Here is a 27,680-nt window from a genome sequence, read left to right as displayed (position 1 = left end):
ATCCACACATAGGTTAGGCGATCTTCCTTTCTTAGTTATGTGCACAGGGAACTTAGAGCAAGAAGGAGACAGTGGGAAAGTTGTGGCCCTAAGCCCTTGGAAACAGATGGTTGTGTAAATAAGTCCTTAGAGCAAAGCCAGATTGGATAACAACCACTCAATTTCCTCCTTTAATGACAACAAAAGATATTCTTAGTCATCTTGGCAACACCCTGTATGTGTCATCTGTATAGGTGGGTATTAACTCCAACTGGTATTCTAGAATAATTCATATCTTTCCCCCAAGCATATTGTTTACTCTGTTATTTTGTTTGTTAACACAAGCACACTCTAAGAAGGCATGTGTTTGTGTTCCCATGAGCACAGAGGTACAGAATGTGCATAGTTCTGGCTTGCGTATCTCCTAACATAGGTGTGTTTTCTGTCTGACATACCACACAGCAGCATCCCTTCCTTGGGTGGGCAGGGGACGGGGGGGCCCTGGAACCACTGACACGGCCAGAAGAAGGCCTGGGCCAGGGAGTGGGCAGGACTGGTCTGCCAGGGAAGAGGACCAAGAGTTCTGCTTTAAATCTCAAGAGTGAGCTACAACCAACCAGTTTCTTGTGGGTAGCAGCTAGAAACTCTGGACAACTTTCAAAATGCAACTGCCTAAGGCTTCTGGAAAGGGAACAAAAGTAGGCTGGTTTGGAGGAAAATCGAAACTCATGGGATGCAGCCCAGAGCAAAACATTTCCTGCTTATTGTCAACTGACTCTGGGAGCAGTCACAGCTCTACACGGAGTGGCCAGAGCCTTACAGGAAGCCCGCCTTCTCTCTGGTCAGCAGAACCAGGAGAGAGGCCCGAGGTAATCAGGCTTTCTGGAGAGAAGGATTGGGGGGAAGTCACAGGAGAGAGTCACAGAGAAGAACCCCAGATTTGGTGTATAAACCCTCCCCAAGTTTTCAGCATTCCTCTGTGTGTGCATCCCTCTGATCCCTCTGAAATAAGTGAAGTTGCTCAGTCGTGTCCTACTCTTTGAGACCCCATGGACTTTAGCCAACAAGGCTCCTCTGTCCATGGAATTTTCCAGGCAAGAGTACTGGAGTGGGTTCCTTCTCCAGGGGATCTTCCCGACCCAGAGATCGAACCCAGGTCTCCCGCATTGCAGGCAGATGCTTTACCATCTGAGCCACCAGGGGAAGCCTCTGACCCCTCTGGGTAGGGGCAATTTAACTGATCCTTACAACCCACCTCCTATCTTACAACCATTGAGCCTTCATGAAGCTGTTCTTTCCAATCACACTGCTTCTGTTCTATGTAGTAGTACTGAGTTCCCCGCCATGGATCTTCCACTTGATAGAAGTATACACTTAGAAGACAAAAGAAGCAAAGGCTGTCACGTGGAGGGATTTGCAGAAATATTACTAATAGATGTGGGAACTCTGCACAAGCTTCACTGTTCATTCAACCGTTTACTTCTCTGGTCCACCCTCACTCCATGTGGTACCCTGCCCTACTGACATTCTGGAGCTCCCTGGGAGACCCCAGACCGAGGTAGATTCCAAGAAATGTTCCTCCCACTGCCCAAGTGCAAGGCAGACCCTTACAGCCATATCCCCTGGGGGCAGCGAGTCCAGTGTGGAACTGCCTGATCCCAGATCTGCCAGGGATGGCAGACAGTGCCATCGGGACTCACTCAGGAGACCTGGAGATCCCACCAGCTATCCCCAGAATATCAGACATGGAAAACCCGTGAAAGGTTCACCTTTTGCAGTCAAGTGGTTGGGTTTCTAAGTCAGCCATAGTTGAGTGAAGCTGTTGTTGTTTAGTCACTAAGTTGTGTCCAACTGTTTGCGACCCCATGGACTGCAGCACTCCAGGCTTCCCTGTCCTTCACCATCTCCCACAATTTGCTCAAGCTCATGTCCATTGATTCAGTGTTGCCTTTCAATGAAGCTAAGACTAAGCTAAGACTTGGGTTCCCCTTCTCTTGGCAGCCCAGAATCATAACGGTGGAGGAAGGTGACAACAACTCCACTAACACCCGGGGTTCAGGCGATGAAGTTGCCTGCCTGGAATGCATAACTTATCTTTTTTCTTTTTAACTTTTTATTTTACATTGGAGTACAGCTGATTCACAATGTTGTGATAGTTTCAGGTGGATGGCAAAGAGGCTCAGCCATGCATATATGTGTATCCATTCCTCCGCAACTCCCCTCCCATCCAGTCAGCCACATAGCATTGAGCAGAGTTCCTTGTGAAACACAGAACTTCTTTAAAGTGTCATATTGTCTCTTAACAATTCATCCCATACTATTCATTTTCGCAGCTTGTTTAATAATGTGAATTGCTTTCAACTGCTCACCATGGAGTGAGGTCCACATGTGTGAGAGAGATCTCAGGAAGCTTCTGCCAGTGGTTGCAGGCCCTGAGATCAGAGCCTCAGGTGAGGAGGGGCAGGTTTGAGCAGTTCTCCTCTGGGAGGTGGAGAGGAAACAGTCACCCTGAGGCTCCTGGACAGAATGCAGCTCTCTGGGAAGACAGAGCCTGCAAGGGAACGGGAGGGACAAAGTCTCAGGGCTTCCCTCACCAGTTAAGCCAAGACTTTCCTGTCCAGACCATAAATGCATTTGTGTGCTCATGAACCGTCAAATATCAAACTTATATCAGGACCCAGTTCTTAAGTCAGTTCACCTTTATTTGGGAGGAAATAATGGTGCTTCTACTACTAATTTCAAGGGATTTAGACAGTTACAATTTGAGATGAGATTTTCTGCTTCAGTTTCTCTGCTGGTCTGTTTCACTCGCTCAGTCGTGTCCAACTCTTTGAGACCCCATGGACTGTAGCATCCCAGGCTTTCCTGTCCTTTACCATCTGCCGGAGTTTGCTCAAAGTCATGTCTATTGAGTCAGTGATGCCATCCAACCATCTCATCCTCTGTCATCCCCTTCTCCTCTCGCCATCAATCTTCCCTAGCATCAGGGGATTTCCAGTGAGTCAGTTCTTCACATCAGGTGGCCAAAGGACTGGAGCTTCAGCTTCAGCATCAGTCCTTCCAAGGAATATTCAGGGCTGATTTCCTTTAGGATTGACTGGTTGGATCTCCTTGCAGTCCAAGCGACTCTCAAGAGTCTTCTCCAACACCACAGTTCAAAAGCATCAATTCTTCAGCACTCAGCTTTCTTTACGGTCCAACTCTCACATCCATACACGACTACCAGAAAAACCATAGTTTTGACTCTATGGACCTTTGTTGGCAAAGGAATGTCTCTGCTTTTTAATACACTGTCCAGGTTTGTCATAGTTTTCTTCATAGAGCAAGCGTCTTTTAATTTCAGGGCTGCGGTTTCTCTGAATAGGCAACAAAACTGTTCCAAGGAGATTGTAATACCGGGCAAGACCACTAGGTGGGGAGTGCAGCCAGCTAGAGCCCAAGTCAGGGAGGAAAAGGGTACCCAGTCCCAGGGGATGCGGACACTGGGTGCTGAAATGAGAAAGGTGAAGGCAGTGACAGGCTCCTTCCTTGCTTTGTGTTCACATGCTGTGTCTGGAGCTGGGTGGTCACAGCAGAGAGGCATGAGGTGGGTTCAGTGGGTCGCAGGGAGTGTAGCGCTGCTCAAAGGTAACCAGAGTACAGGAGAAATCAGTCCTTGTTGAGCTGTTGATGCCACATCAACCATCTCCCTGGAGCTCAGGCCCAGGGCTCCTGCTGAAGGGCTGTGGGTGATGATGCCAACTGAAACTGTGGACGGGACTGTGCCCTGGGCCAGCCTCTTCCTTCCTTGGACTGCACAAGGACCAAGGGTTTCCTCGGGGGTGTTTCTCGCAGATGACCCCCAGACCTTCTGAAAGAGACCCAGATGGACTACCAGTGGGGCCCAGTGGTCCCCTTCTCTCCCTCACTCCCTACCACCCTCAGCCTGAAATCCTTTCTTCTGCTTAGATGTCTCTGCGCATCCTGCTTTCCAAGGATTCACTGTCTTCCCTGTAGAAAGGATCACATTTCCAGCCCAACAGTTCCTCTGGCTTCTTAAAAACTTTGCAGCCTCACAAGTCCACAGCTCCACCCCTTAGCACAGTCACTGAGGTTCTACTCAGTGAGCGAAGGGGGCTCCACCTCACCCCAGTTTCTAAAAACTGAAATATCGACACCAAATGGCCACGGAGCTCACTCAGGGATAACTGTCATGACCACAACTGCAAGGGGCGTTGCTCCTGGCTTCTCCACTCATTGGGGGCACATGTGAACAGAAACCCAAGGAGGGTGACATATACCCATGTGCTGGACCCGCTTTAGGGTGAGAGTAGAGACCCCAAAAGTGCATCCCTTTTTCTCACCTGAGTTCCAAACCTGCAGACAGACAAAAAAGTGAGGAATTCAAAACACCATCTTTCTTCATGATAAAAATTGGACTGGGCTTTGAGTTGTGGTTTGTGTGTGTGTGTGTAAGTTCAATCTTATCCAACTCTCTGTGACCCCAGGGACTGTAGCCCACCAGGCTCCTCTGTCCATGGAATTCTCAGGCAAGAATACTGGAGTGGGTTGCCATTTCTTTCTCCAGCGGATCTTCCTGACCCAGGGATCGAATCTGCATCTCCTGTATCTCTTGCATTGGCAGGCAGATTCTTTACCACTGAACCACCTGGAAAGCCCGGTGCTGCGGCTTAATGTGTGACACATAAAGAGATCCCTAAAACTGAACCTCAGAACTGGGCTCATCCACACAGCGTCACACAGCTCCAAGAACTCACACCCCACCCCCACCTCACTCCCCCAGCCCCTGGCCCCGTGCACTTGACCTTGGAGGGGCTGACAGAGCCCCGGCCTCTGCAGGCAGAGAAGCCCAACAAGGAGTTGACTCACCCCTTCCACTCACCCCCAACCAGAGTCTCCCAGCAGTGGGGAAGAGCAGGGGGTCCAGGCAAGCCCCGCTGACTGAAGTGCTGCCCTGGAAGGGGACCCTGGAGCCGGCCTGAGCGTTACCACCTGGGTCCCAGGTGCCTGCGCCCCTTCACTTCAGCTCCCTTAGAGGAGCCTGGGGTCTTGATCCTCTGGCCCCAGCGGCCACGGTGGCTGCTGCCTCCTCCTGCCCTGCAGGTTCAAATCCCAGATCCCACTGTCTCGTCTCAGGGACAGGCCTCAGGTTCCCACGGGGCTCTCCCAGTGTGGAGACCACCCCCACTACTCAAGTCTGAACGGAAGCTGCTCCTGGTGAAGCTTGTGAAGCCCGTTGCCCTGGCAAATCCTGTGCCCCGTGGTCGCTCCTCAACCACGGCCTCTCCTGCTCTGTGGGTTTCCAGGTCTGATAACCGGGATCCTCCTGTGATAGCAGAAACACTCCCACTTCAGTGCTCCTCGCAGCCACGGAACATGCACCACGCGTCTCCTTATTTCCTTCAATCACTCCAACAGGGTCGGTAGGAGGAGTTCAACATCCTTCTTTTTTTTTTTTAATTGAAGTTATAGGTGATGTTGTGTTAATTTCTACCTTACAGCAAAGTGATACAGTCGTACACATATATCAAAGTGTGTTAGTCACTCAGATGTGTCCGACTCTGTGTGACCCCATGAACTATAGCCCACCAGGCTCCTCTGTCCATGGGATTCTCCAGGCAAGAATAATGGAGTGGGTTGTTATTGCCTTCTCCAGGGGATCCTCTCGACCCGGGGATTGAACCCGGGTCCCCTGCATTGCAGGCAGATTCCTTACCATCAGAGCCATCAGGGATGCCCATTTATATATACATTCTCATATATATATATATATATATTTTTTTTCTTTTCCATTATGGTTTATCATAGGACCAACCAGCATCTGAAGTTGGTCCTTTCCTTTCCCAAACCTGAGAGGGTCTGGCGTTATTTCCTGGATCAAAGAAACTGCTTTCTCCGCTGAGGACTTGGGGTGCTTCAGACACCCCCACTGCTCTCATGGGTATGGTGCGGGCCCAGCTTTTTCTGACCCACGGGAAGTTCTCCTCCAGGAGCCAGGTGCAGCCCCAGCTCGGGAGTGTCTATCCTGTGGATGGTCCAGCCTCAGCTAAGCGGCCTCTAATTCCAGGTTCTCATCTCGGTGACCCTAAGCAAGCCCACAGAAAAGCTGGCAGGTTTATGTCAACATGCAGCATGGCGATGACCTGGTCTACCAGCCGCCCAGGGACAGAGAGGAGAGAGAGGGGGGACCCTAGACAAGGCAGGTGTGGTCTGTGCCAGCCTTGTGTGGACCCTGTGCCCCATGGAGTCAGGAGCGGAGGACAGTTCTGCCCAGTAGAGGCTCAGTTCAATAATCCTGCTACACCCAGAGTGAGGTGGGGGTGGGGTGGAGGATGGAGTCTACTCCTGTGCAGGACCTGGCACCACTGAGACCCAGCCCACCAGTAAAGATGTCCTCTTTGGAGTTCTGGGGTCTGTCCTGACCACAGTGAAAAGAAAGAAGTGAACAGAGAGTAGAAACCCTCCTCTTATCTTCACACATGATTTGGTTTCATGCTGACTCGCGATCTGGTCACTTCTGATCCTTTGTGGAAGGATGAGTGAAATCTGAGTGAAATTCTGAATTCACAGAATCTGAGTGAATAATCTATGGACAGACACAACTCCAGGGCCAAGGGTCGCCCCCTCAGCTGGGGTTACCTGCTCATTCATTTCTACATGATCTGGGTTCTAACCTCCCTTTCCGTCTGGAGAGAAGCCTCTTGCCTCTGCATTCCCATGACAGTGTCCCAGGTTTCTGTTCATCACCCCTGGCTATGCTGGTGAAGCAACCCTATAGTCGGGGCACCTTGGAGCCTTGCACCTAAGATGTCAACCCTCATCACCAGCTGGGCTCCAGTCTCCGGCCCCAGAGCTTTGGAGGTTCTTCTCCTACCCCTGGCTGATTTCCAGGAATGCTAAAACTGTTCTCTCCACTTTATAAAGTTGAGCATTTGGGCTCACTCCTGCTCGGTGGCCAAATGCTGGGACCTGACCTGGTTGGTCCAGGCTTTCCTACAGGCTGAAGAGAAGATCTGAAGTCTTCGTCTTTCCCTCTTCCCCCGACAATCATCTCAGCAAAGGGGAAGGGGCACACCTGAGTTTGCCCTTGACCCAATACCAAACTCTGAACTGCCCTGAGAAGGCAGAAGCCTGAGGACAGTTGGGATCACACAGATGTTGTTGCTGTCTTTGCACAAACAGGTGGCCCCCTGGGGGCTGGCCCTGCCCCTCCCTTGGCCCTCCAGGCCCTGAGGGTCACTCCTTGTCTTGCATCCCTGGGACCACATGTCTTGATGGCTGGAAGCACCAGGGAGCTGCGGGTGGAGGGAGGGAGCCGGTATCTGCCAAGCACAGCTCACTGGCAAGTACTTTCACTTCTCTTTTCCCCTCTATGGGTGGAGCCACGGGCCCTGGGTGAGACCCAGAGCTGACTTCCTGCTAGGGCTCAGGGCTCCAGCGGCCTCTCGGAACCCAGGCTGGGGAGACTGGAAGAATTGAATTGGAGGCCAAGCTCAGGCCCAGGCCAGGCTGGGCAGGAAAATGGCCGGAGAGGGCAGAGAGCTCAGCACCAGGTCAGTATTTCTCCCCCTTCCTTCCGCCTTTCCCTGTGGCCAGCTGCTGTTCAGTGCTGTCTTTGGACTCTGCACTGAACCTTTGCATTCCACCTGGTGTAGGGGAACCTTCGCCTGCCGTATAAGGGCGGACAGGAATGTGTTTTGAGGAAATGGGATTTTAACTGCAGCAGGGTGCCTGCTGGTTGGGTCCTGCCTCCACAACACACATGACTGCTTGTTTTGAAAATACTGCTCGGCTGGCAGGTCTGCCTGAAGGGACCTTTGTCCTTTATGACGCATTATTTCCTAGTGACCCCAGATCACTCTCGTTTCCCTCACATCAGTTCTACCTTTGCATAGATCATTTTGAAGAAGACAGTTTAGAAAACATGAGATTCAGGGTAACCCCCTGACTTATTTTGAAACCCTGGGTGGTGTGGGCTCGTGTCTGTCCTGTGGACGGCACCTCTGTCAGCTCTGGAACTAATCTCGTTTCTGACTGGGGGTCCTGCGCTCCTCCTCCAGCCATCCTGAGCAAAGAAACAAAAAGAAGAGAAATGCCTTAAACTGCCCAGGGCTAGCACAGGCTGAGTAATGTTACGTTTGGTTTCATTTTCTGTTCTGGAACAGGTTACATCTCTATAAGGAAAAAAGTAGTGTTTCTATCTTTCTCTAGTAATGCAGCAGAAATAACATTACATAATATTTGAAATTTTTAATTTTTTTAATACAAAAGAAATGCATATGGAGTCTGGCTCATAAAATTTCAAACAATACGGAAGTGGAAAGATGGAAAAAGTCCTGTTCACAACTCACCCCCTGGCAGCTTCCAATCCCAGTCCTATTAGAGTTTCAGGCATAACCCTCCAGATTTGTTTCTATGCACTTATGTATATAACTCATTTTCCTAAATACATAATTTAAGCCCTGTTTTTTAAAACATGGAATTATACTGTAAATACCTTTTTTCATTTTCACTTAGTTTAGTAGTGAAAATCATAGAGATTTTCTTTATAATCATATGTTTGCCTTATTCCTTTTAACAGCCATATATAATGCTATTCTATGGAATGGACACACCATGGTTTTATGTTGTTGTTTGTTTTTTTCTTTAATTGAAGTGTAGTAGTTTTACAATATTGTGTTAGTTTAAGTGTACAACAAAATAATTCAGTTGTACATATATGTGTATATATGTATATGTACACACACATATACATATATGTGTGTATACACATATATATTATTTTTCATTCTTTTTCCATATATGTTATTACAAAATACTGAGTAAAGTTCCCTCTGCTACAAGTAGGTCTTTGTTGTTTGTCTATTTTATATAGTATTGTGTATATGTTACTCCAGAATTCCTAATTTATCCCCCCCTCCACATGTCCCCTCTGGAAACTGTAAGTTTGTTTTCTATGTCTGTGAGTCTGTTTCTGTTTTGTAAATAAGTTTATTTGTATTTTAGATTCCACGTATAAATGATATATGATATTTGTCTTTCTCTGACTTAATTCACTTAATACGATAATTTCTAGGTTCATCCATGTTGCTGCAAATGGCATTGCATTTTTTTCTGACAAAGTAATATTCTGTTGTATGTATATACCACGTCTTCTTTATCCATTCCTCTGTTGATAGATATTTAGGTTGTCTCCATGTTCTGGTTACTGTAAATAATGCTGCAATGAATACTGGGTTGCATGTATGTTTTTGAAGTATGGTTTTCTCTGTACACATGCTCAAGAGTGGGATGGATGGATCATATGGTAGTTCCGTTTTTAGTTTTTTAAGGAACTTCCATACTGTTCTTCATAGTGGCTATACCAATTTACATTCCAGTCAATAGTGTAGGATTCCCTTTTCTCCACACCCTCTTCAGCATTTATTTGTAGACCTTTTGATGATGGCCATTCTGACTTACACCATAGTTTTAAAACCACTCCACCACTCTACTGACAGAACTTCTGGTAATTTTCAATTGCTCACTTTTACCAACAAGCTATGATAACAAAGATAATTTATAGAAATAAATATTATATTTTTGCACATATGCAAGTGTTTGTGTTGTGTCAATAACCAAAAAAGTTATAGTGTTGAGGCAAAGGGCACTCATATTTAATTGTTTATAGATTCTGCCACACTGCTTAAGTAGCAGAACCAATATATCTTCCTACCAAAAGTTAGGCTTCCCTGGTGGCTCAGAGGTAAAGAATCCATCTGCTAATGCAGGATAGGCAGGTTCAATCCTTGGGTCAGGAAGATCCCCTGGAAGAAGGAAATGGCAACCCATTCCAGTACTCTTGCCTGGAAAATCCCATGAACAGAGGAGCCTTCAGGGCTACAGTCCATGGGGTTGAAAAAGAGTCAGACACAACTTAGCGACTAAACAACAACCCCAATTTAGACAAGCCAACCCCCCACACCCAAACTTTGCAGATGTGGTGGATAAAGAGTGGCATCTTGTCAACTTCATATCAGTTCAGTCACTCAGTCATGTCCAACTCTTTGCAACCCCATGGACTGCAGCACACCAGGCTTCCCTGTCCATCACCAACTCCTGGAGCTTACTCAAACTCACATGCATTGAGTCGGTGATGCCATCCAACCATCTCATCCTGTGTCGTCCCCTTCTCCTTCCGCCTTCAATCTTTCCCAGAGTCAGGGTCTTTTCAAAGAAGTCAGTTCTTTGAATCAGGTGGTCAAAATATTGAAGCTTCAGCTTCAACATCAGTCCTTCCAATGATCTCCTTTAGGATGGACTGGTTGGATCTCCTTGCAGTGTAAGGGACGCTCAAGAGTCTTCTCCAACACCACAGTTCAAAAGCATCAATTCTTCGGCACTCAACTTTCTTCATAGTCTAACTCTCAGATCCATACATGACTACTATAAAAACCATAGCCTTGACTAGACAGACCTTTGTTGGCAAAGTAATGCCTCTGCTTTTTAATATGCTATCTAGGCTGGTCATAGTTTTTCTTCCAAGAGCAAGCATCTTTTAATTTCATGTCAGCAGTCACCACCTGCAGTGATTTTGGAGCCCCCCAAAATAAAGTCTCTCACTGTTTCCCAATCTATTTGCCATGAAGTCATGGGGCTGGATGCCATGATCTTAGTTTTCTGAATGTTGAGCTTTAAACCAACTTTCCCACTCTCCTCTATCACTTTCATCAAGAGGCTCTTTAGTTCCTCTTCGCTTTCTGCCATTAGGGTGGTGTCATCTGCATATATGTCATTATTGATATTTCTCCCGGCAATCTTGATTCCAGCTTGTGCTTCATCCAGCCCAGCGTTTCTCATGATGTACTCTGCATATAAGTTAAATAGGCAGGGTGACAGTATACAAACTTGATATACTCCTTTACTGATTTGGAACCAGTCTGTTGTTCCATGTCCAGTTCTAACTGTTACTTCTTGACCTGCATACAGATTTTTCAGGAGGCAAGTAACATGGTCTGATATTCCCATCTCTTTCAGAATTTTCCACAGTTTATTGTGATCCACACAGTCAAAGGCTTTGGCGTAGTCAAAAAAGCAGAAGTAGATATTTTTCTGGAACTCTCTTGCTTTTTTGATGATCCAGTGGATGTTGGCAATTTGATCTCTGGTTCCTCAGCCTATTCTAAACCCAGCTTGAACATCTGTAAGTTCACAATTCACGTACTATTGAAGCCTGTCTTGGAGAAATTTAAGTATTATTTTACTAGTATGTGAGATGAGTGCAATTGTGCATTAGTTCGAACATTTTTTGGCATTGCCTTTCTTTGGGATTGGAAAGAAAACTGAACTTTTCCAGTCCTGTGGCCACTGATGAGTTTTCCAAATTTGCTGGCATATTGAGTGCAGCACTTTCACAGCATCATCTTTTAGGATTTGAAATAGCTCAACTGGAATTCCATCACCTCCACTAGCTTTGTTTGTAGTGATGCTTCCTAAGGCCCACTTGACTTCAAATTCTAGGATGTCTGGCTCTAGGTGAGTGATCACACCATCGTGGTTATCTGGGTAATTAAGATCTTTTTTTGTATAGTCTTCTGTGTATTTGTTGCCATCTCTTCTCAATATCTTCTGCTTCCATTAGGTCCATACCATTTCTGTCCTTTATTGTGCCCATCTTTGAATGAAATGTTCCCTTGGTATCTCTAATTTTCTTGAAGAGAAATATTGTCTTTCCCATTCTATTGTTTTCCTCTATTTCTTTGCACTGATCACTGAGGAAGGCTGTCTTTTCTCTCCTGGCTATTCTTTGGAACTCTGCATTCAAATGGGTATATTTCCTTTTCTCCTTTGCCTTTAGCTTTTCTTCTTTCCATAGCTATTTGTGAGGCCTCCTGAGACAGTCATTTTGCCTTTCCTTTTCTTGGGAATAGTCTTGATCGCTGCCTCCTGTACAATGTCATGAACCTCCCTCCATTGTTCTTCAGGCATTCTATCAGATCTAATCCCTTGAATCTGTCTGTCACCTCCACTGTATATTCGTAAGGGATTTCATTTAGGTCATACCTGAATGGTCTAGTGATTTTCCCTGCTTTCTTCAATTTAAGTCTGAATTTGGCAATAAGGAGTTCATGATCTGAGCCACAGTCAGCTCCCGGTCTTGTTTTTGCTGACTGTATGGAGCTTCTCCATCTTTGGCTGCAAAGAGTATAATTAATCTGATTTTGGTATTGACCATCTGGTGATGTTCATGTGTAGAGTCTTCTCTTGTGTTGTTGGAAGAGGGTGTTTGTTATGACCAGAATGTTCTCTTGGCAAACTGTGTTAGTCTTTGCCCTGCTTCATTTTGTACTTCAATGCCAAATTTGCCTGTTACTCCAGGTATCTCTGACTCTTATTAACTTGATTCTCCTAATTATATGAGAGATTGAAAAATTTTTGTGTTTTCTATGAATTACTGGTTAATTTATTGCCAATGTGAGTTCAGGTGATCATTCTTTCTTTAACAATAAGAATTTGCTAAATATTCTGAAGGTTATGAATATACTTTTCTTGCCTTTTAACTTTGCTCATGGAGACTTTTTCTTATTAAAGCTTAAACTTCAAGTATAGGCTTCTTATTCTATTGATTTTATAAAATAGATTCGCCCTTGTTATTTGGAATAAATAAAGCCATTCAGAAAGTTACTGATGAATTAATTCCATGTGCACTGTCTTTAACCATAGTCCTTGTGTTCTTAAGGTGATAGATTCAATTCTACCTTTGTGGTAAGGTTCTCCTCTAGTATATCCAAAATTATTTTCTTTTTCAATTTTTGGATAAAATTATTCTTTCATTGTAGCAGTTTTAGCCTTCATAGCTTTTATCTGTCTTTCAACTTTCATATCTTTAGCATTTTGCTTTCTGCTCATACTAGTCTCAAACTTTTCTTCATGAGAATTATTTAATTTTTAGTAGTTTCTGGTGTCTTGGTTTTTTTTTTTTTTTAAGTTGATTGCATTTATTTGGGGAATCTTAATTTGTTTCTACAGCTCTCCAAACTGGAAACATTTTGTTTTATCACCTCATCTTCATGCTCTTGCTTTATTGTTTAGGTCTTTGTGTGATGTTCAGTGCTTTGAGGATGTTTTCTTCATCCTCTGGGTTATCTTTCCAGATTGATTCTGTTTGCAGTTTGGTTTCACATGTTGTTTAACTTTCTTGTTCATGTGCCTGCCATGATTTTACAGCCCATTTCACTCTGACTTGACATGGACAGCTCGCTGGTCACCCACAGTCTTGAGTAAATGTTTTTGTTTTTTTACCCATATTTTCTTTAGATATCTGAGACCAAATTACTTCCTGTCTACTTTAATTCTTGTCAGTTTCAGTCTGAGAGTCCTTTGATCGGTTAAACCATCCCTTTCCCCACTGATCTGCTGTGCTCCACTTCTCATTAGCCAAGTGGCCATATAGGCAGGGTGCTGTTTATCTGCTCTTTCTTCTCTGCCGTTGACCTATGACAGGCTTTCCTTATGTGTCTCCATACTGTCATAGTAACAAAAGCTTCACGTGAACTCTTGGAAATGGTAGAGTAAATCTTCCCATGTTCTTTTCTTTTTCCAAAGTGTTTTGGTTTTAGCATCTCCAAATCAGCTTGTCAAAATCTTGTTGAGGTTTTGTTTAGGATTGTGTTGAATATGTATGTCAATATTGTCTTCTATGGCATTATATGGCATTTGTGTTATTAATTTAAAAATATTTTCTAATAAAATTTTCTGCCTAGAAGTCTTACACTTCTTTTAAATTTATTCATAGATACTTGACATCTTTCTGCAATTATATCTATGTAATTTCAGAATCAACTGTCTAGCTGCTTGTTACTAAGATATAAAAATAAATGGAAACTTTGCCAAAAAAGTCGAATAACTTGTATAGAGATATATACTTTTGTATGGACGTAAATTTATAAAACTTGTACACAATGGCGGTTTTGTTACTTCTAATCTAATCCTTTTTCTTCCTACTTCTTTTTCTAGCCTTACTGTGTGGGCTAGGACTTTGGATATGGTGAACACAAGTAGTAGCTCTAATCATCTCTGTTTTGATTCTAGTTCCAAGGGGAAGGCCTTTATCATTGTACAATTATGAATGATGTTTGCTGTAGGTTTTCTTTTTTAATAAAAAGGCTTATACAGGTTAAAGAAGTTTTATACTTGACATCTGATACTTTCCATATATGAAGTGATTGTGGCCCTGTTTTCTTTTGTTTCTGCCAGTTCTCACTCACAAATTTCATTTTTTAAGTAAACTTCTTATTTTGGAATAACTTTATATTTACAAAAAAGTTGCAAAGGTAGTACAGAAGTTTCTAAACACTGCACACCCAGTTTCACATCCTGTGAGGTTACCCTCTCATATTATTGTGGTACTTCTATCAAAACTGAAAAACCCCATAGTGTTAGATTATTAGGTTACTATTAACTAAACCTGGTGGCTCGGACGAGAAAGAATCTGCGTGCAATGCAGGGGCCTCGGGTTTGATCACTGGGTCTGGAAGATCCTTTGGAGAAGAAAATGGCAACCCATTCCAGTATTCTTGCCTGGAGAATTCCATGGACAGAGAAGCCTGGCGAGCTACAGTCCATGGGGTCACAAAGGGTCGGACATGACTGAGTGACTAACATCAACACTAAATATATCTAATGAAAACCCAGACATTTTTCAGTTTCACCAGTTTTTCTACCAGTGTTCATATTCTGTTGCAGGACTGAATCCAGGGCACCGCAATGCATTGAACTGTCCCATCGCCTATTCTCTTCTGGTCTATGACAGTTTCTCAGTCTTTTCTTGTCTTTTATGACCTTGACAGTTTGAAGAACACTTAGCAGGCATTTTGTAGAATGTCTTTCAACTTGGGTTGGTCTTGATGTCTTCCTCAGAAGTACGCTGGGGTTACAGGTTTTATGAAGGAAAACCACAGAGATGAAATGCCCTTTTCATCACATCCCATGAGGGGACATGTCAACTGACTTATCACCAGGGGTGTTGACACTGATCACTCGAATTAGGTGGTGTTTGCCAGGCTTCTCCACCTATCAAGTTACTAGTTTTTTCCTTTTTATGCTCTATTCACAGGATTATTTTGCTTATATAGCTGGTTATCTTGGACTATATACTAGCACTATATTTGGAAAATTATTTATACATAAAATTTGGGTCTGCAGTGAAGGTACTAGGCTTTGGAAATGATTTCTGTTTGTTACATCCAGGTGCCTTTAAGACACCCCAGTCTGGGATCTCTTAGGTACAAGCTCAGAGACTGAGAGAACCTGGAGGAATCCAGGTGATTTCACCGGGAATGCAATTCAGTAAACCCTGAGCTGTTCCTTCTTCACTTTATTCTCTCTATGAAGATATCAAGGTCAGGAACAGGACTCCTATTGGACTCTGCACCCTGTGTGGACTCTAGACTTTATTTCTGTCCATCTCACCCCTTAAGGCTCTCAAACTTGAGGTTCTGATTTTCTGGGATCAGCAAATACCCTCAAATCAAAAGTGTCTCTGTGCTTTGCTTACCTCTCTGGTTTCTCCTTCCCCCTTTCCTTTTGCTGGCAAATCCTTACTGCAGTTTCATCTCTTCAATGATTGATAACATTTTAAAATGTTCTTTCCAACTCCTAAGTTTTTTCAACAGAACACTACTGCTTGTGGGAGTTGGTGGGAGACAGATGTTTTGAATCCTGCTCCACCACACCAGAAACTCGCTGTCATTGATTGAAGGATTTATTAATTGGTTATCTGCCAGTTTTCAAAGTTTATGGCTTGAGATTTGATTGTGGTTCATGAAGTTTCCTCTGATTGCTTCTAAGATTTTTCTCTTAGCGTTTAAACAGTAATGAGCCTAGATTTGTTTGCATTTTGTTTTTGTTTTGCATTTATCCTATTGGCGTTTTCATAGTCACTTTAATTTATGACTTGATGCCTGCTTTAATTTGTGACTGATCGCTTTTGGAAAACCTTAGCCATTATCTCTTCAAATATTTCTTCTGCCCTCCCCCCAGATTCCTCCTCTCTCTTTCCAGGACTATAATAATTATACTAGACCTTTTGACAGCTTCTCACATATTTCTTTCATGATTTTCTGCACTTTCCCACTTTTTAAATGTCTATACCTAGGTTGCATGTCTTTTATTTATTTATTTATTTTAATGCACAGAATATTATACTAAGTTCTATCAGAGATTAGAAATAACAATCAATACAGGCATACATCAGAGATTTTGCAGGTTCCATTTCAGACTACAGAAAAAAAGCAAATATCACAATAAGGTCACACAAACTTTTTGGTTTCCCGGTGCATATAAAAGTTACATTTACCCTATACTGTAGTCTATTAAGTATACAATAACATGCCTAAAAATGTACATACCTTAATTTAAGATAGTTTATTGCTAAAAAAACGCTGACCTTGTGAACCTTCCACAAGTTGTAATCTTTTTGCTGGTGGAGGGTCTTGCCTATATGTTGATAGACGCTGACTCATCAGGGTGGTGGTTGCTGAAGGTTAGAGTGACTTTCAAAATTTATTAGAATAAGACAAAAATGAAATTTCCACGTTAATTGACTCTTCCTTTCATGAACAATTTGTCTGTGGCATGCAATGGTTTGGCAGCATTTATCCACAGTAGAAATTCTTTCCAACCAATCAAATTCTTTCCAACCAGTCAAAGAAGTTGATTCCAACCTTCATGAATGACTACGAGGGGAGGAAGTAACTGCAGATGTGGTGGAAACAGCAAGAGAACTAGAATTAATAGTGGAACCTGAAGATGTGATTGAAATAGTGCAATCTCATGATACAACTATAACAAATGAGGAGTGGCTTCTTACGGATGAGTAAAGAAAGTGGCTTCCTGAGATGGAATGTACTCCTGGTGAAGAAGCTGTGAGATTGTTGAAATGATAACAAAAGATTTAGAATATTACATAAACTTGGTAAAATAATAGCAGAGTTTGAGAGGACTGACTCCAATTTGGAAAGAATTTCTACTGTGGGTAAATGCATAGCTTTTATTTAGCTCTCTGTCTTCTAGTTAGTCAGTTCACAAATTTTGCTTTTTTAATTCATTCAATCTTCTTCTAAATCCTGCTATCGAGTTTTTAATTTTTTTAAATTGAAGTACAGTTGATTTACACTATAATATTAGTTTCACGTGTATAACAGTGATTCAATACTTTTATAGATTATACTCCATTTAAAGTTATTATAAAATAATGGTTATATTTTCCTGTGCTATACAATATATCACAATATATCCCTGTTACTTATTTATTTTGCACAGGGAAGTTTGTGTCTCTTAATCGCATATCCCTATCTTGCCTCTCCCTACTTCCCTCTTCTCCCTGGTAACCATTAGCTTGTTCTTTATATCAATGAGTCTGTTACTGTTTTGTTATATATATCCATCTGTTTTATTTTTTAGATTCCAGGTATAAGGGATAACACAGAGTATATGTCTTTTTCTGACTTATTTCACTGAGCGTAATACTCTCTAAGTCCATTCACAGTGTTACAAATGGCAAAATTTTTAATGACAAATATTCTGATTAGTGTGTGTGTGTATTTCATCCTATTTCATCTGCTAATGGGCACTTAAGTTGACTCCATATCTTGGCAATTGTAAATAATGCTGCTATGAACCTTAAGGTGCATGTTCAGTTCAGTTAAGTCTCTCAGTCGTGTCCGACTCTTTGCGACCCCAGGAACCACAGCACGCCAGGCCTCCCTGTCCATCACCAACTCCCAGAGTCCACCCAAACCCATGTCCATTGAGTCGGTGATGCCATCCAGCCATGTCATCCTCTGTCGTCCCCTTCTCCTCCTGCCCTCAATCTTCCCCAGCATCAGGGTCTTTTCAAATGAGTCAGCTCTCTGTATCAAGTGGCCAAAGTATTGGAGTTTCAGCTTCAACATCAGTCCTTCCAGTGAACACCCAGGACTGATCTCCTTTAGGATGGACTGGTTGGATCTCCTTGCAGTCCAAGGGACTCTCAAGAGTCTTCTCCAACACCACAGTTCAAAAGCATCAATTCTTCAGTGCTCAGCTTTCTTTATAGTTCAGCTCTCACATCCATACATGACTACTGGAAAAACCATAGCCTTGACTAGACGGACCTTTGTTGGCAAAGTAATGTCTCTGCTTTTTAATATACTGTCTAGGTTGGTCATAACCTACCTATCCATGTCCATTTTTATATACTCGTGTCTACCAATGTTATCCTCCTTGTGTCTTGTTTAAAAATGCCTTTCATATACTGGACTCCCCCAGTGGCTCAAACGGTAAAGAATCTCCTGCAACGCAGGAGACCCAGATTCGATCCCTGGGTCAGGAAGATCCCCTGGAGAAGGGAATGGCAACCCATTCCAGTATTCTTGCCTGGAGAATCCCCATGGACAGAGGGAGCCTGGCTGGCTACAGTCCATGGGGTCACAAAGAATTGGACACTACGGAGCAACTAAAACTTACTTACTTCATATACTCAGAATTCTAGCCACATTCTCCTATATATTATACTAATACTTGATTCATTCATCCACAAATATTTCCTGACACCATATTCCCAGCACTTAATTAGATGCTGGAATATAATGGTGAGCAAAGCAGACCAAGTCTCTGACCTAACGGAAATGACATTCAAGACAAAGAATAAGCAGATGAACAAATAAATTTATAATTTAATGACAGAAGGTAGTAAGAAAAAAAACCTATGGGGTACATGAATAGGGTGTAATGGGAAGGTTTCCTAAGAGGCTAGTATTGATATTTAATGGAAGTCATGAATGAATGAATGAATGAATGAAAAGCACCATTCAAATTCCTGAAGAAATGTTCTAAGTAGAGGAAACAGTCAATGAAAAGTCAGGTATAGAAACATGCCTGGAATGTAAGAAGAAAATTTGGCGATTACAGTGCCAAAAGGCAGTAATCTAAAAGGAGAGTAGAAAAGGAGATCGGAAAGGTACTAAAAGATAGATCATGTTGTTTCTCATAGGTCATGGTCAACAATTTAGAATAGATTGTGGGGGCCATTAGAGGGTTTTTCAATAGAGCGAAATAATAGAATTTCAGTTTCAAAAAGATTTCTGTTGGTATTTAGAGTTTGGAGAAGAGCTGCAATATGACATGAGTGTAAACAAGAAGACTAGTTGGTAGTCACTGCAGTAGCCTGGTATGATTGTGGTTGGGACCAGGTTGGAGCAGTGGATACAAAGAAAAGTTGTGGGATACTGGATATGTTTCTATGGTAAAGTGAAGGACTATTGAAGATGGATAAAACATTAGGTATGGGAGGAAGAGAAGTGTCATAGAAGACTGCAAAGGTTCTAGCCAAAGAAACTAAAGGATAGAGTTGTCATTTACCTAGATGGCAATATTATGTAATGATTAAAGGGTCTAGACTCTGGTCCAAAGCCTCATTCTGTTCTTTAGTGGTTATGTGGCCTTGCAGATATCTCTTAACATCTCTGTACACCTGTTTCTTCATCTGTAAAATGGGATGATAAGAGCATATACCTCATGGGGGCTGTTTTATGTACTTATTAAATCCTATAGATGGAAAAGTTAGAAAAAGAGTATGTTTCAAGATGTGACTCAGATCTGCAATCAGTTCCTACATGGCTAAGTGTAAAAAACCTGCTAGCATCATCAAAGTGGAGATTGTTGTTGTTGTTGTCTTTTAATCACTCAGTCATGTCCAATTCTTTGCAACCCGATGGACTGCAGCACACCAGGCTCCTCTCTATGGGATTTCACAGGCAGGAATGCTTGAGTGGGTTGCCATTTCCTGCTCCAGGGGATCTTCCCGACCCAGGGATCAAACCCACATCTCCTGCATTAGCAGGCAGGTTCTTTACCAATGAGCCACCAGGGAAGCCTAAACATGCTTAGCACAGTCCGTTATCAATGTTCCCCAACAGACTGGTACATTTTTTACAATTTTATGAACTTACATTGATGCTTTCCTGGTGCCTCAGCTGGTAAAGAATCCGCCTGCAATGCAGGAGACCTGGGTTTGACCCCTGGGTTGGGAACATCCCCTGGAGAAAGGAAAGGCTACCCACTCCAGCATTCTGGCCTAGAGAATTCCAGGGACTGTATAGTCCATGGGGTCACAAAGAGTTGGACATGACTGAGCGACTTTCACTTTCAACCTACATAGACGCATCATCACTCAGAGTTCGTAGATTACATTAGGATTCATTCTTGTACACTGTTGTTCAGTCACTAAGTCATGTCCGACTCTTTGTGACCCCATGGACTGCAGCATGCCAAGCGACTCTGTCTTTTACTGTTTCCCAGAGTTTGCTCAAATTCAAGTCCACTGTACACTGTGAGCTTAGACAAATATATAATGATATGTGACCACCATCATGGTTTCATACAGAGTCATTTCATTGCACTAAAAATGCTCTGTACTCTGCCTACTTATCCCTTCCCCGAATCCCTGGCAACAACTGATCTTCTTACTGTCGCCCTTATTTTGCCTTTTCCAGACTATCATATGGTTGGAATCATACAGCATGTAGCCTTTTCAGATTATCTTCTTTTACTTAATAACGTGTATTTTCTTCTGGCCTGAATAGTATTCTGTTCTCTAAATGTACCACAGTTTATTTATCCATTCACTTCCTGGGGGACATTTTGGTTGCTTCCAAATTTTGGCAATTATTTATAGATTTTTAAAATTTATATATAATTGGCATATAACATTATATTAATTTCAGGGGTATATCATAGCAATTTGATATTTGTATATATTATGAAATTATAACCACAATAAGTCCATTTAACATTCAGTACCATACATAGTTACAAATATTTTTCTTGTGATGAAAACTTGAAAAAATACTTTCTTAGTATTTTTAAGTATACAACACAGTATTATTATCAATAGTCCCCATGCTCTATGTTGCAGTAGTTTCAGGTCTTACAGTTAAGTCTTTAATCCATTTTGACTTAATTTTTACATATGGTAAGAGAGGTCCAATTAGGTTTCTTATCCTTCACTGTGTGAAACTGGCTACTGCTTGGGCTTCCCAGTGACTCAGTGGTAAAAAAAATCTGCCTGAAATGCAGGAGATGCTGAGAAGACCAGGGTTCAGTCCCTAGATTGGGAAGATCCCCTGGGGAAGGAAATGACAACTCACTCCAGTATTCTTGCCTGAAAAATCTCATGGACAGAGGAGCCTAGCAGGCTACAGTCCATGGGGCTTCAAAGAGTTGGACATGACTGAGTGACTAAACAACAATATACATTCATACCTCATCTTCAGAAGTGTCTGCTTAACGTGTGTTCAATGTCCTTCCTTCTGTCCTCTCATCCTTCCTTCTTTCTGTTCCCTCATCCTTGCTTTCTGCCATGTCACTTTCTGACAGATGATTTCATGTCAGAAGGACATAATGCAGATATGTTCAATCTGCCAGGTTTAACCAAAAGCATAAAAAGATTTTCTAAAGTGTCCTGTCCTAGAATTCCTGAGATGATTATTATGTGGTCATATCACACTATTTTTTCACCTACCCTTGGACCAAACTCACTAATATCTTATGAGGGGATTTAATTACATGTTTATAAGCAGCATTAACCTACAGTTATCACTTATCTTGTGTTTATCTGGATTTGATAGCAGAAATGTAGCAGCCTCATGATGATTTGTGGTGATTTAAATTTTTTTTAACTTATTTTAATGATTTAAGACAAATATGTTCTGATCTTTGAAGGATGACTGGAAATTTCTCATTCAACTCTTTGAAACCGATTTCTGGGAGAGAAATGGGGAGAGGGCAGGTTTAGGACAGGTCTGGAAGGACATTATACATTTATCCTATTTGTTTTAGTTCTATTTATTTCTCAAGTTTTCTCAGTTTTGATCATTTCTATTTTCTTAAAAAATAACAATTTTTCCTAGATTGTCAATTTATTGGTAGGAAATTATATAAGAATTTCTTTTATAAAATTTTAATCTTTTCTTTAACTAAAGACATATCCCTTTCCTTATTCCTAGCATTGTTCATTTATGTCTTTTCTTTCATTCTCTTGATCAAATGTTCCATTTTGCTGTTCTTGTCCAAGAACCTTTTGATTCTTTTGGTTCCATTACTTTTATTTTTTGTTTGAGATTTAATTAAATACTGTTTTAAAAATTATATTTATAGAAAATTATATTTATATATTTCTCTTTTCTTTATTCTAGTCTTCAGCTTTCTTGGGAGATTATCTCGATTTCTTATTCTAACACCTTGATTTAAAGTTTAATTTACTTTTCAATAGAGAAATATCGTATGACATCCCTTGTATGTGGAATCTAAAAAAAAATTATACAAATGAACTACTTACAAAACAGAAAAAAACTGACAGATTTATGAACTTGTAGTTGTCAGGGGATAAGGATTGGGGAAAAGGATAGTTAGGGAGTTTGGGATGGGCATGTAAACACTGCTGCATTTAAAATAGATAACCAACAAGGACCTACTGCATAGCACAGGGAACTCTGCTCAATTTTATGTGGCAGCCTGGATGGGAATGGTGTTTGGGAGAGAATGCATATGTGTATATGTACATATGTGTATATGTATGGCTGAGTCCCTTCGCTGTTCATCTAAAGCCATCACAACATGGTTAATTGGCTATCAGTTCAGTTCAGTTCAGTTGTTCAGTTCAGTGACTGGCTATACCCCAGTGCAAAATAAAAAGTTCAAAAAAATCAAGTTTAACTTAGCATGCAGTGTTTCCTATTTTTTAATAAATGCACTTTAGGCCATGGATGTCCACCTTTGTGCCACTTGGAGTATGTATGTATTGTTTTCATCAGCATTTATTGCTCAATCATGTGTAATTTCCATATTTTTAAAATTTCATTTTGTTTACTTATTTACTTCTGGCTGCACTAAGTCATCATTGCTGCGTGTGGGTTTTCTCTAGTTGCAATGTGCGGACTTCTCATTGCAGTGACTTCTCTTCTTGCAGAGCATGGGCTCCGGGCACTCAGACTCAGTAGTCGTGGGGCACCGACTTACTGTCCCTTAGCATTTGGGATCTTCCCGTGGCCCTTGCATTGGTAGGTGGATTCTTAACCACTGGACCACAGAAGTCTCTGTAATTTATATTTTAATTTTCTTTTTAACTTAAAAAAAATTGGAATATGGTTGTTTTACAATGATTTGTTAGTTTCTGCTATACAGTGAAGTGAATCAGCTATATGTACACACATATCCCCTTCCTCTTGGACCTGCTTCCCACCCTCCCCACATCCTACCCATCTAAATCATCACAGAGCAAAAGCTGAGCTCCCAGCTAAGGATTGTTGAGGAGGAGCTTTGAAAATTTCTCAGAGGATGGATTAGGAAAGGTCTTTGTTTGTCTGTTATTTATTCTGATCTTTTCACATATGATTAAGATTTTTTCACTTAATAGTCTATTGTTATTTCTTTTGTAGTCTTGTCATCTTTGAGGCTTCTCCATGTTTGAAAGACAGTATTGTGTAATGATTAATAGTGTAGTATCTAACTCCAGATAGAAGGAAGGGTAAAAGGTGAAGGGATAGGTACAAGGTTGGGAGGAATGTTTTGAACCCCAGGTCTGCCATTGTGGAGGTAAGGCAGCCTGAGTTTCCTACCTGTAGAATGTTGTTGATCAAAAAAATTACCCATTGCATAGAAGAGTTAAAGTGTGTTAAACCACAGGCCAAGCACTTAGAAGAGTGCTAATAGTGAGCATTGAAAAATATCAAATGCTTATTTACAAAACAGAAGCAAAGATATAGAAAATAAACTTTTGGTTACCAAAGGGAAAGAGGGGAAGGGATAAAATAGGGAGATTGGGATTGACATATAAACACTACTATACATAAAATAGACAACTAATGAGAACCTGCTGTCTAGCACAGGGAACTCTACTCAATACTCAGTGCTCCTTAGCTTTAATTGTTTGATATATCTATTCCAATCCCTTGGGTTTGAATCCCGTTGAGTGGTTTAATTTTCACATATCCCTTAAAAATAGAATATAACTGGATTTTGTTTTCTACTCTACATACATATTTCTATATTTTATGTCTGTTTTTACATTAAAATTTATTTTGACCACCAGTGTGTTCATATTTATTCTTGCTATTATTAGTGCCTTGTGTGCATAAGGTACTCAAGAAAAATCAAAGGACCAAGCAGACAAGATTCCTTTGCTTATGGCATATGTATTTTGGGAGAAGACAGAGAATAAGATAAGAAGCACTAATTAAAATAAATAAGTAATTTAGTATGTTAGGAAGTGATAAGGACATGGACAATAAAAATAGAGTCAGATTAAGAGGTTGTGAGTATGTAGTTTGGGTGGGAGGGCTGTGGTTGTGGTTTTGAGTAGGTTGATCAAAATGGTCTTAATTGAAGTGACACGGAATAAGGATTTTAAAAAGATGAGAGAGTCATTCATTATATAGATGTCTGGACAAAGAACATATCACATGGAGGAAAGAGCCAGCATCTCATTCCTAGAACTGTAGTATGCTTGGTATCGTCAGGAAATAACAAAGAGGACAGTGAGGTACCCCAGAGAGAAGAGATAGAGGAGAGGAGAGAAGGGCTGGATCATTTTAGGTCCTCTGAACACTCTAAGGACTTGGCTTTTACTCTGGGGGAAAATAGGGAGCCATTGAAAGTTGTGGAGCTTTTTATATGCATAATGGTGTTTTTATTTTCACAGGATAGATTCCAACAGTATGATGGACTTCTGGGTCAATCTGTATGTCTTAAAATTTACTAGATATTGCTAGATCTTTTCTGAAAAGGCTATAGCAATTCTTACTCATTCCAGCAATGCATGTATGTTTCTTTGAATCTTCTCCCACATTTCAATGTCATTTAAGAAGTTATTTTTGCCGATCTAAGGGGTGAAAAATGGTTTCTCATTATCATTTTAGTTTGTATGTATTCATATGTTTATTGGAGATTTTTATTGTCTCTTCTCTAAGCAGTTCATGTCCATTTTCTTTGGAATTATTTGTCATATTTTATCAGTAGGCTGGAGCCTTTGTATATCATATATATTAAGCCTTTGTCATATTGGTTGAAAATACATTTACACATTGTATTTTAATGTCTATATTGTTTTTTACATTTAAATATATTAAATCTTTTTCTACTTTTTTAAAATTAATTGTTGGGGTAGAGTTGATTTACAGTGTTTTTAGTTTCTGCTGTATAGCAAAGGGAATCAGTTATACATATCCACACACCCACTCTTTGTTAAATTATTTTCCCATATATTAATAGGTCATTACAGAGAATTGAGTAGAGTTCCCTGTGCTATACAATAGGTCCTTCTTAGTTATCTAGGCTTCCTAGGTGGCCCAGTGATAAACAATCTGCCTGCCAGTAAAGGAGACACAAGAGAAGTGGGTTAGATCCCTGGGTTGGGAAGGTCCCTTGGAGTAGAAAATGACAACCCAAGCCAGTTCTTGCCTGGAAAATTCCATGAACAGAGGAACCTGGTGAGATACAGTCCAGGGTGTCAGAAAGAGTCAGACACGGACTGAGTGACCAAGCATACACACAAACACTCACTAGTTTTCTACTGTATATACAGTAATTTGTATATGTTAATCTCAGTCTCCCACTTTATTCCTCCCCTCTTTCCCTGCATCATGTTTATTTTCTACATCTATGACTCTGTTTCAGTTTTGTAAATAAGTTCATTTGTACCATTTTCTTAGATTTCACATATTATTGATATCATACAGTAGGCATCTTTGTCTGACCTACTTCACTCAATATATCAAGCTCTAGGTCCATCCATGATGCTGCAAATGGCATTATTTTGTTCTTTTTAACGGATGGGTAATATTCCATTGTGTATATGCACATATGTGTACCTATAAATGTGTGTGTATATATGTGTGTGTGTGTATATATATGTGTGTGTGTGTATTCCTCTTCTTTATCCATTCCTCTGTTGATGGATGTTTAAGTTGCTTCCATGTCCTGGTTATTATAAATAGTGCTGCAATGTATATTTTCAAATTATGGTTTTCTCTGGATATATGCCCAGGGGTGGAATCGCTAGATCTTATAGTAGCTCCATTTTTAGTTTTTTCCAGAAACCTCTGTACTGTTCTCCATAGAGGCTGTACCAGTTTATATTCCCACCAAGAGTTGCATTCTCCACACCCTCTCCAGCATTTATTATTTGTAGATTTTTGATGATGGACATTCTGACCAGTGTGAGGTGATACCTCAAGGTAGTTTTGATTTCCATTTCTCTAATAGTGATGTTGAGCATCTTTTTCTGTACCTTTTGGCCATCTGTATATCTTCTTAGGAGAAATGTCTATTTAAATCACAAACAGTTTCAATGGGATTACAAGTTGCAAGTATATCACACTTTTACAATAATTTTGGAAGGATCGACATTTTAAAATTACTATGCTTTCCTGATTGGAGGCAAGTTATATTATCTCTTTATATTTAGATCTTGTTTTAATACTTTCAGTAAGATTTTATATAAATCTTATAATATTTTACATAAATCAATAATAAGATTTTATAGTTTTTCTCTTCATATTTTCAGGTGTTTATAAACACATGTGTATTTACTATTACATTTGAAATATTACTTTATTTCTTTTCAATTTATGGTGCTCCAAATAACATCTATAAATTTTATTCATGCACATTATTGGCAAGTTCTTTTTCTAGTTCTTATGGACTTTAGTTAGGACTCTGGGGTTTCTATGTATGTATGCTTTTAGTATTTATACCAATCACTTCATCTTCTTATCAAAACTTCTAAAAATATGTATATATATAATATACATATAACAATGATGGTAGTAGGCATCCCTGTCTTTTTTTCTATTAAAATTATTTCATCATTTCAATGTCTGCTGTAATATTTCTTATTTTTGGAGACTTCATATTGTGTTCAGTATCTGTATATTTCACATAGTTTTTATAAAATGGCTGTTAGGTCTTAAGAAATTCCCTTTTAAAATTATTATGGATATACTTATATACTTTTTCTCCTTTTGTTTGTCGAGGTAATAAATTGTATAAAGAGATTTCCTGATGCTAAACTATTTTTACTCATTCTCAGTGTACTATTTTCCATTTTCTTCCACTTTAAAAAAAAAATAACCTCTAAACCACAAAATATCATCTTTGACCCAACACAGTAATTTTTGTTTTGTTTCATAAACCTCTGGGTGGTTTACTTTCTCTTACTATGCAGTCTGTTTAGCTTCTACTTCTTATAACTTTTTGTGACTTCATTTATGTTCAAGACTGTGATCTGTATTGATCTGCATTTAAAGGACATTGGGGGAAAATGTTCTGTTTTTAGGTTATAAGATTAAATAATAAAACATTTTTGCTAATTATTTGGGGCTTATATATTTTGATCATTTTTGAATATGTGAAGAGTCAAAAGCTAGAAGCGAACTGATTCTCAGTATTCTTGAAAACTTTGCCCCATTATTTGTCTTTTGAATTTTGCTTTGAGTTGGATATTAATACCCTTATTTTGGTTTTGTTTATATTTGAATACCATAACTTGCCTATCTTTGATTTTAACAAATTTTGTGTCTAATTTTTTGTCTCTTGTTGGATCCTATTTTTGATCCTGTGCCTTTCAACATAATTTTTCATTTACATCTATTGTTCTTAATGATATATTTTTCATGCTTTTTTCT

At 40.7% G+C, this 27,680-nt stretch overlaps 1 protein-coding gene across 6 annotated transcripts in view; it reads left to right on the top strand.

Moving 5' to 3' along the window:
* The first annotated feature begins 7,346 nt into the window (after nucleotides 1–7,346).
* Nucleotides 7,347–27,680, top strand: part of LOC122698568 (nuclear body protein SP140-like protein) — a 91,588-nt gene continuing 71,254 nt past the window's right edge. For 2 of the 6 annotated variants that reach the window (XM_043909744.1, XM_043909746.1), the window contains exon 1: nucleotides 7,348–7,532. In XM_043909744.1, the coding sequence (XP_043765679.1) occupies nucleotides 7,501–7,532 (32 nt within the window). In that variant the 5' untranslated portion in view covers nucleotides 7,348–7,500. Of the gene's footprint in view, nucleotides 7,533–27,680 lie in introns of all 6 variants that reach the window. The other 4 variants (XM_043909743.1, XM_043909740.1, XM_043909745.1 and 1 more) reach the window with 3 other exon arrangements.

This window comes from Cervus elaphus, chromosome 8, assembly GCF_910594005.1.
Source record: "Cervus elaphus chromosome 8, mCerEla1.1, whole genome shotgun sequence".
NCBI lineage: Eukaryota > Metazoa > Chordata > Mammalia > Artiodactyla > Cervidae > Cervus > Cervus elaphus.
This window is presented reverse-complemented; position numbering and strand designations above follow the sequence as displayed.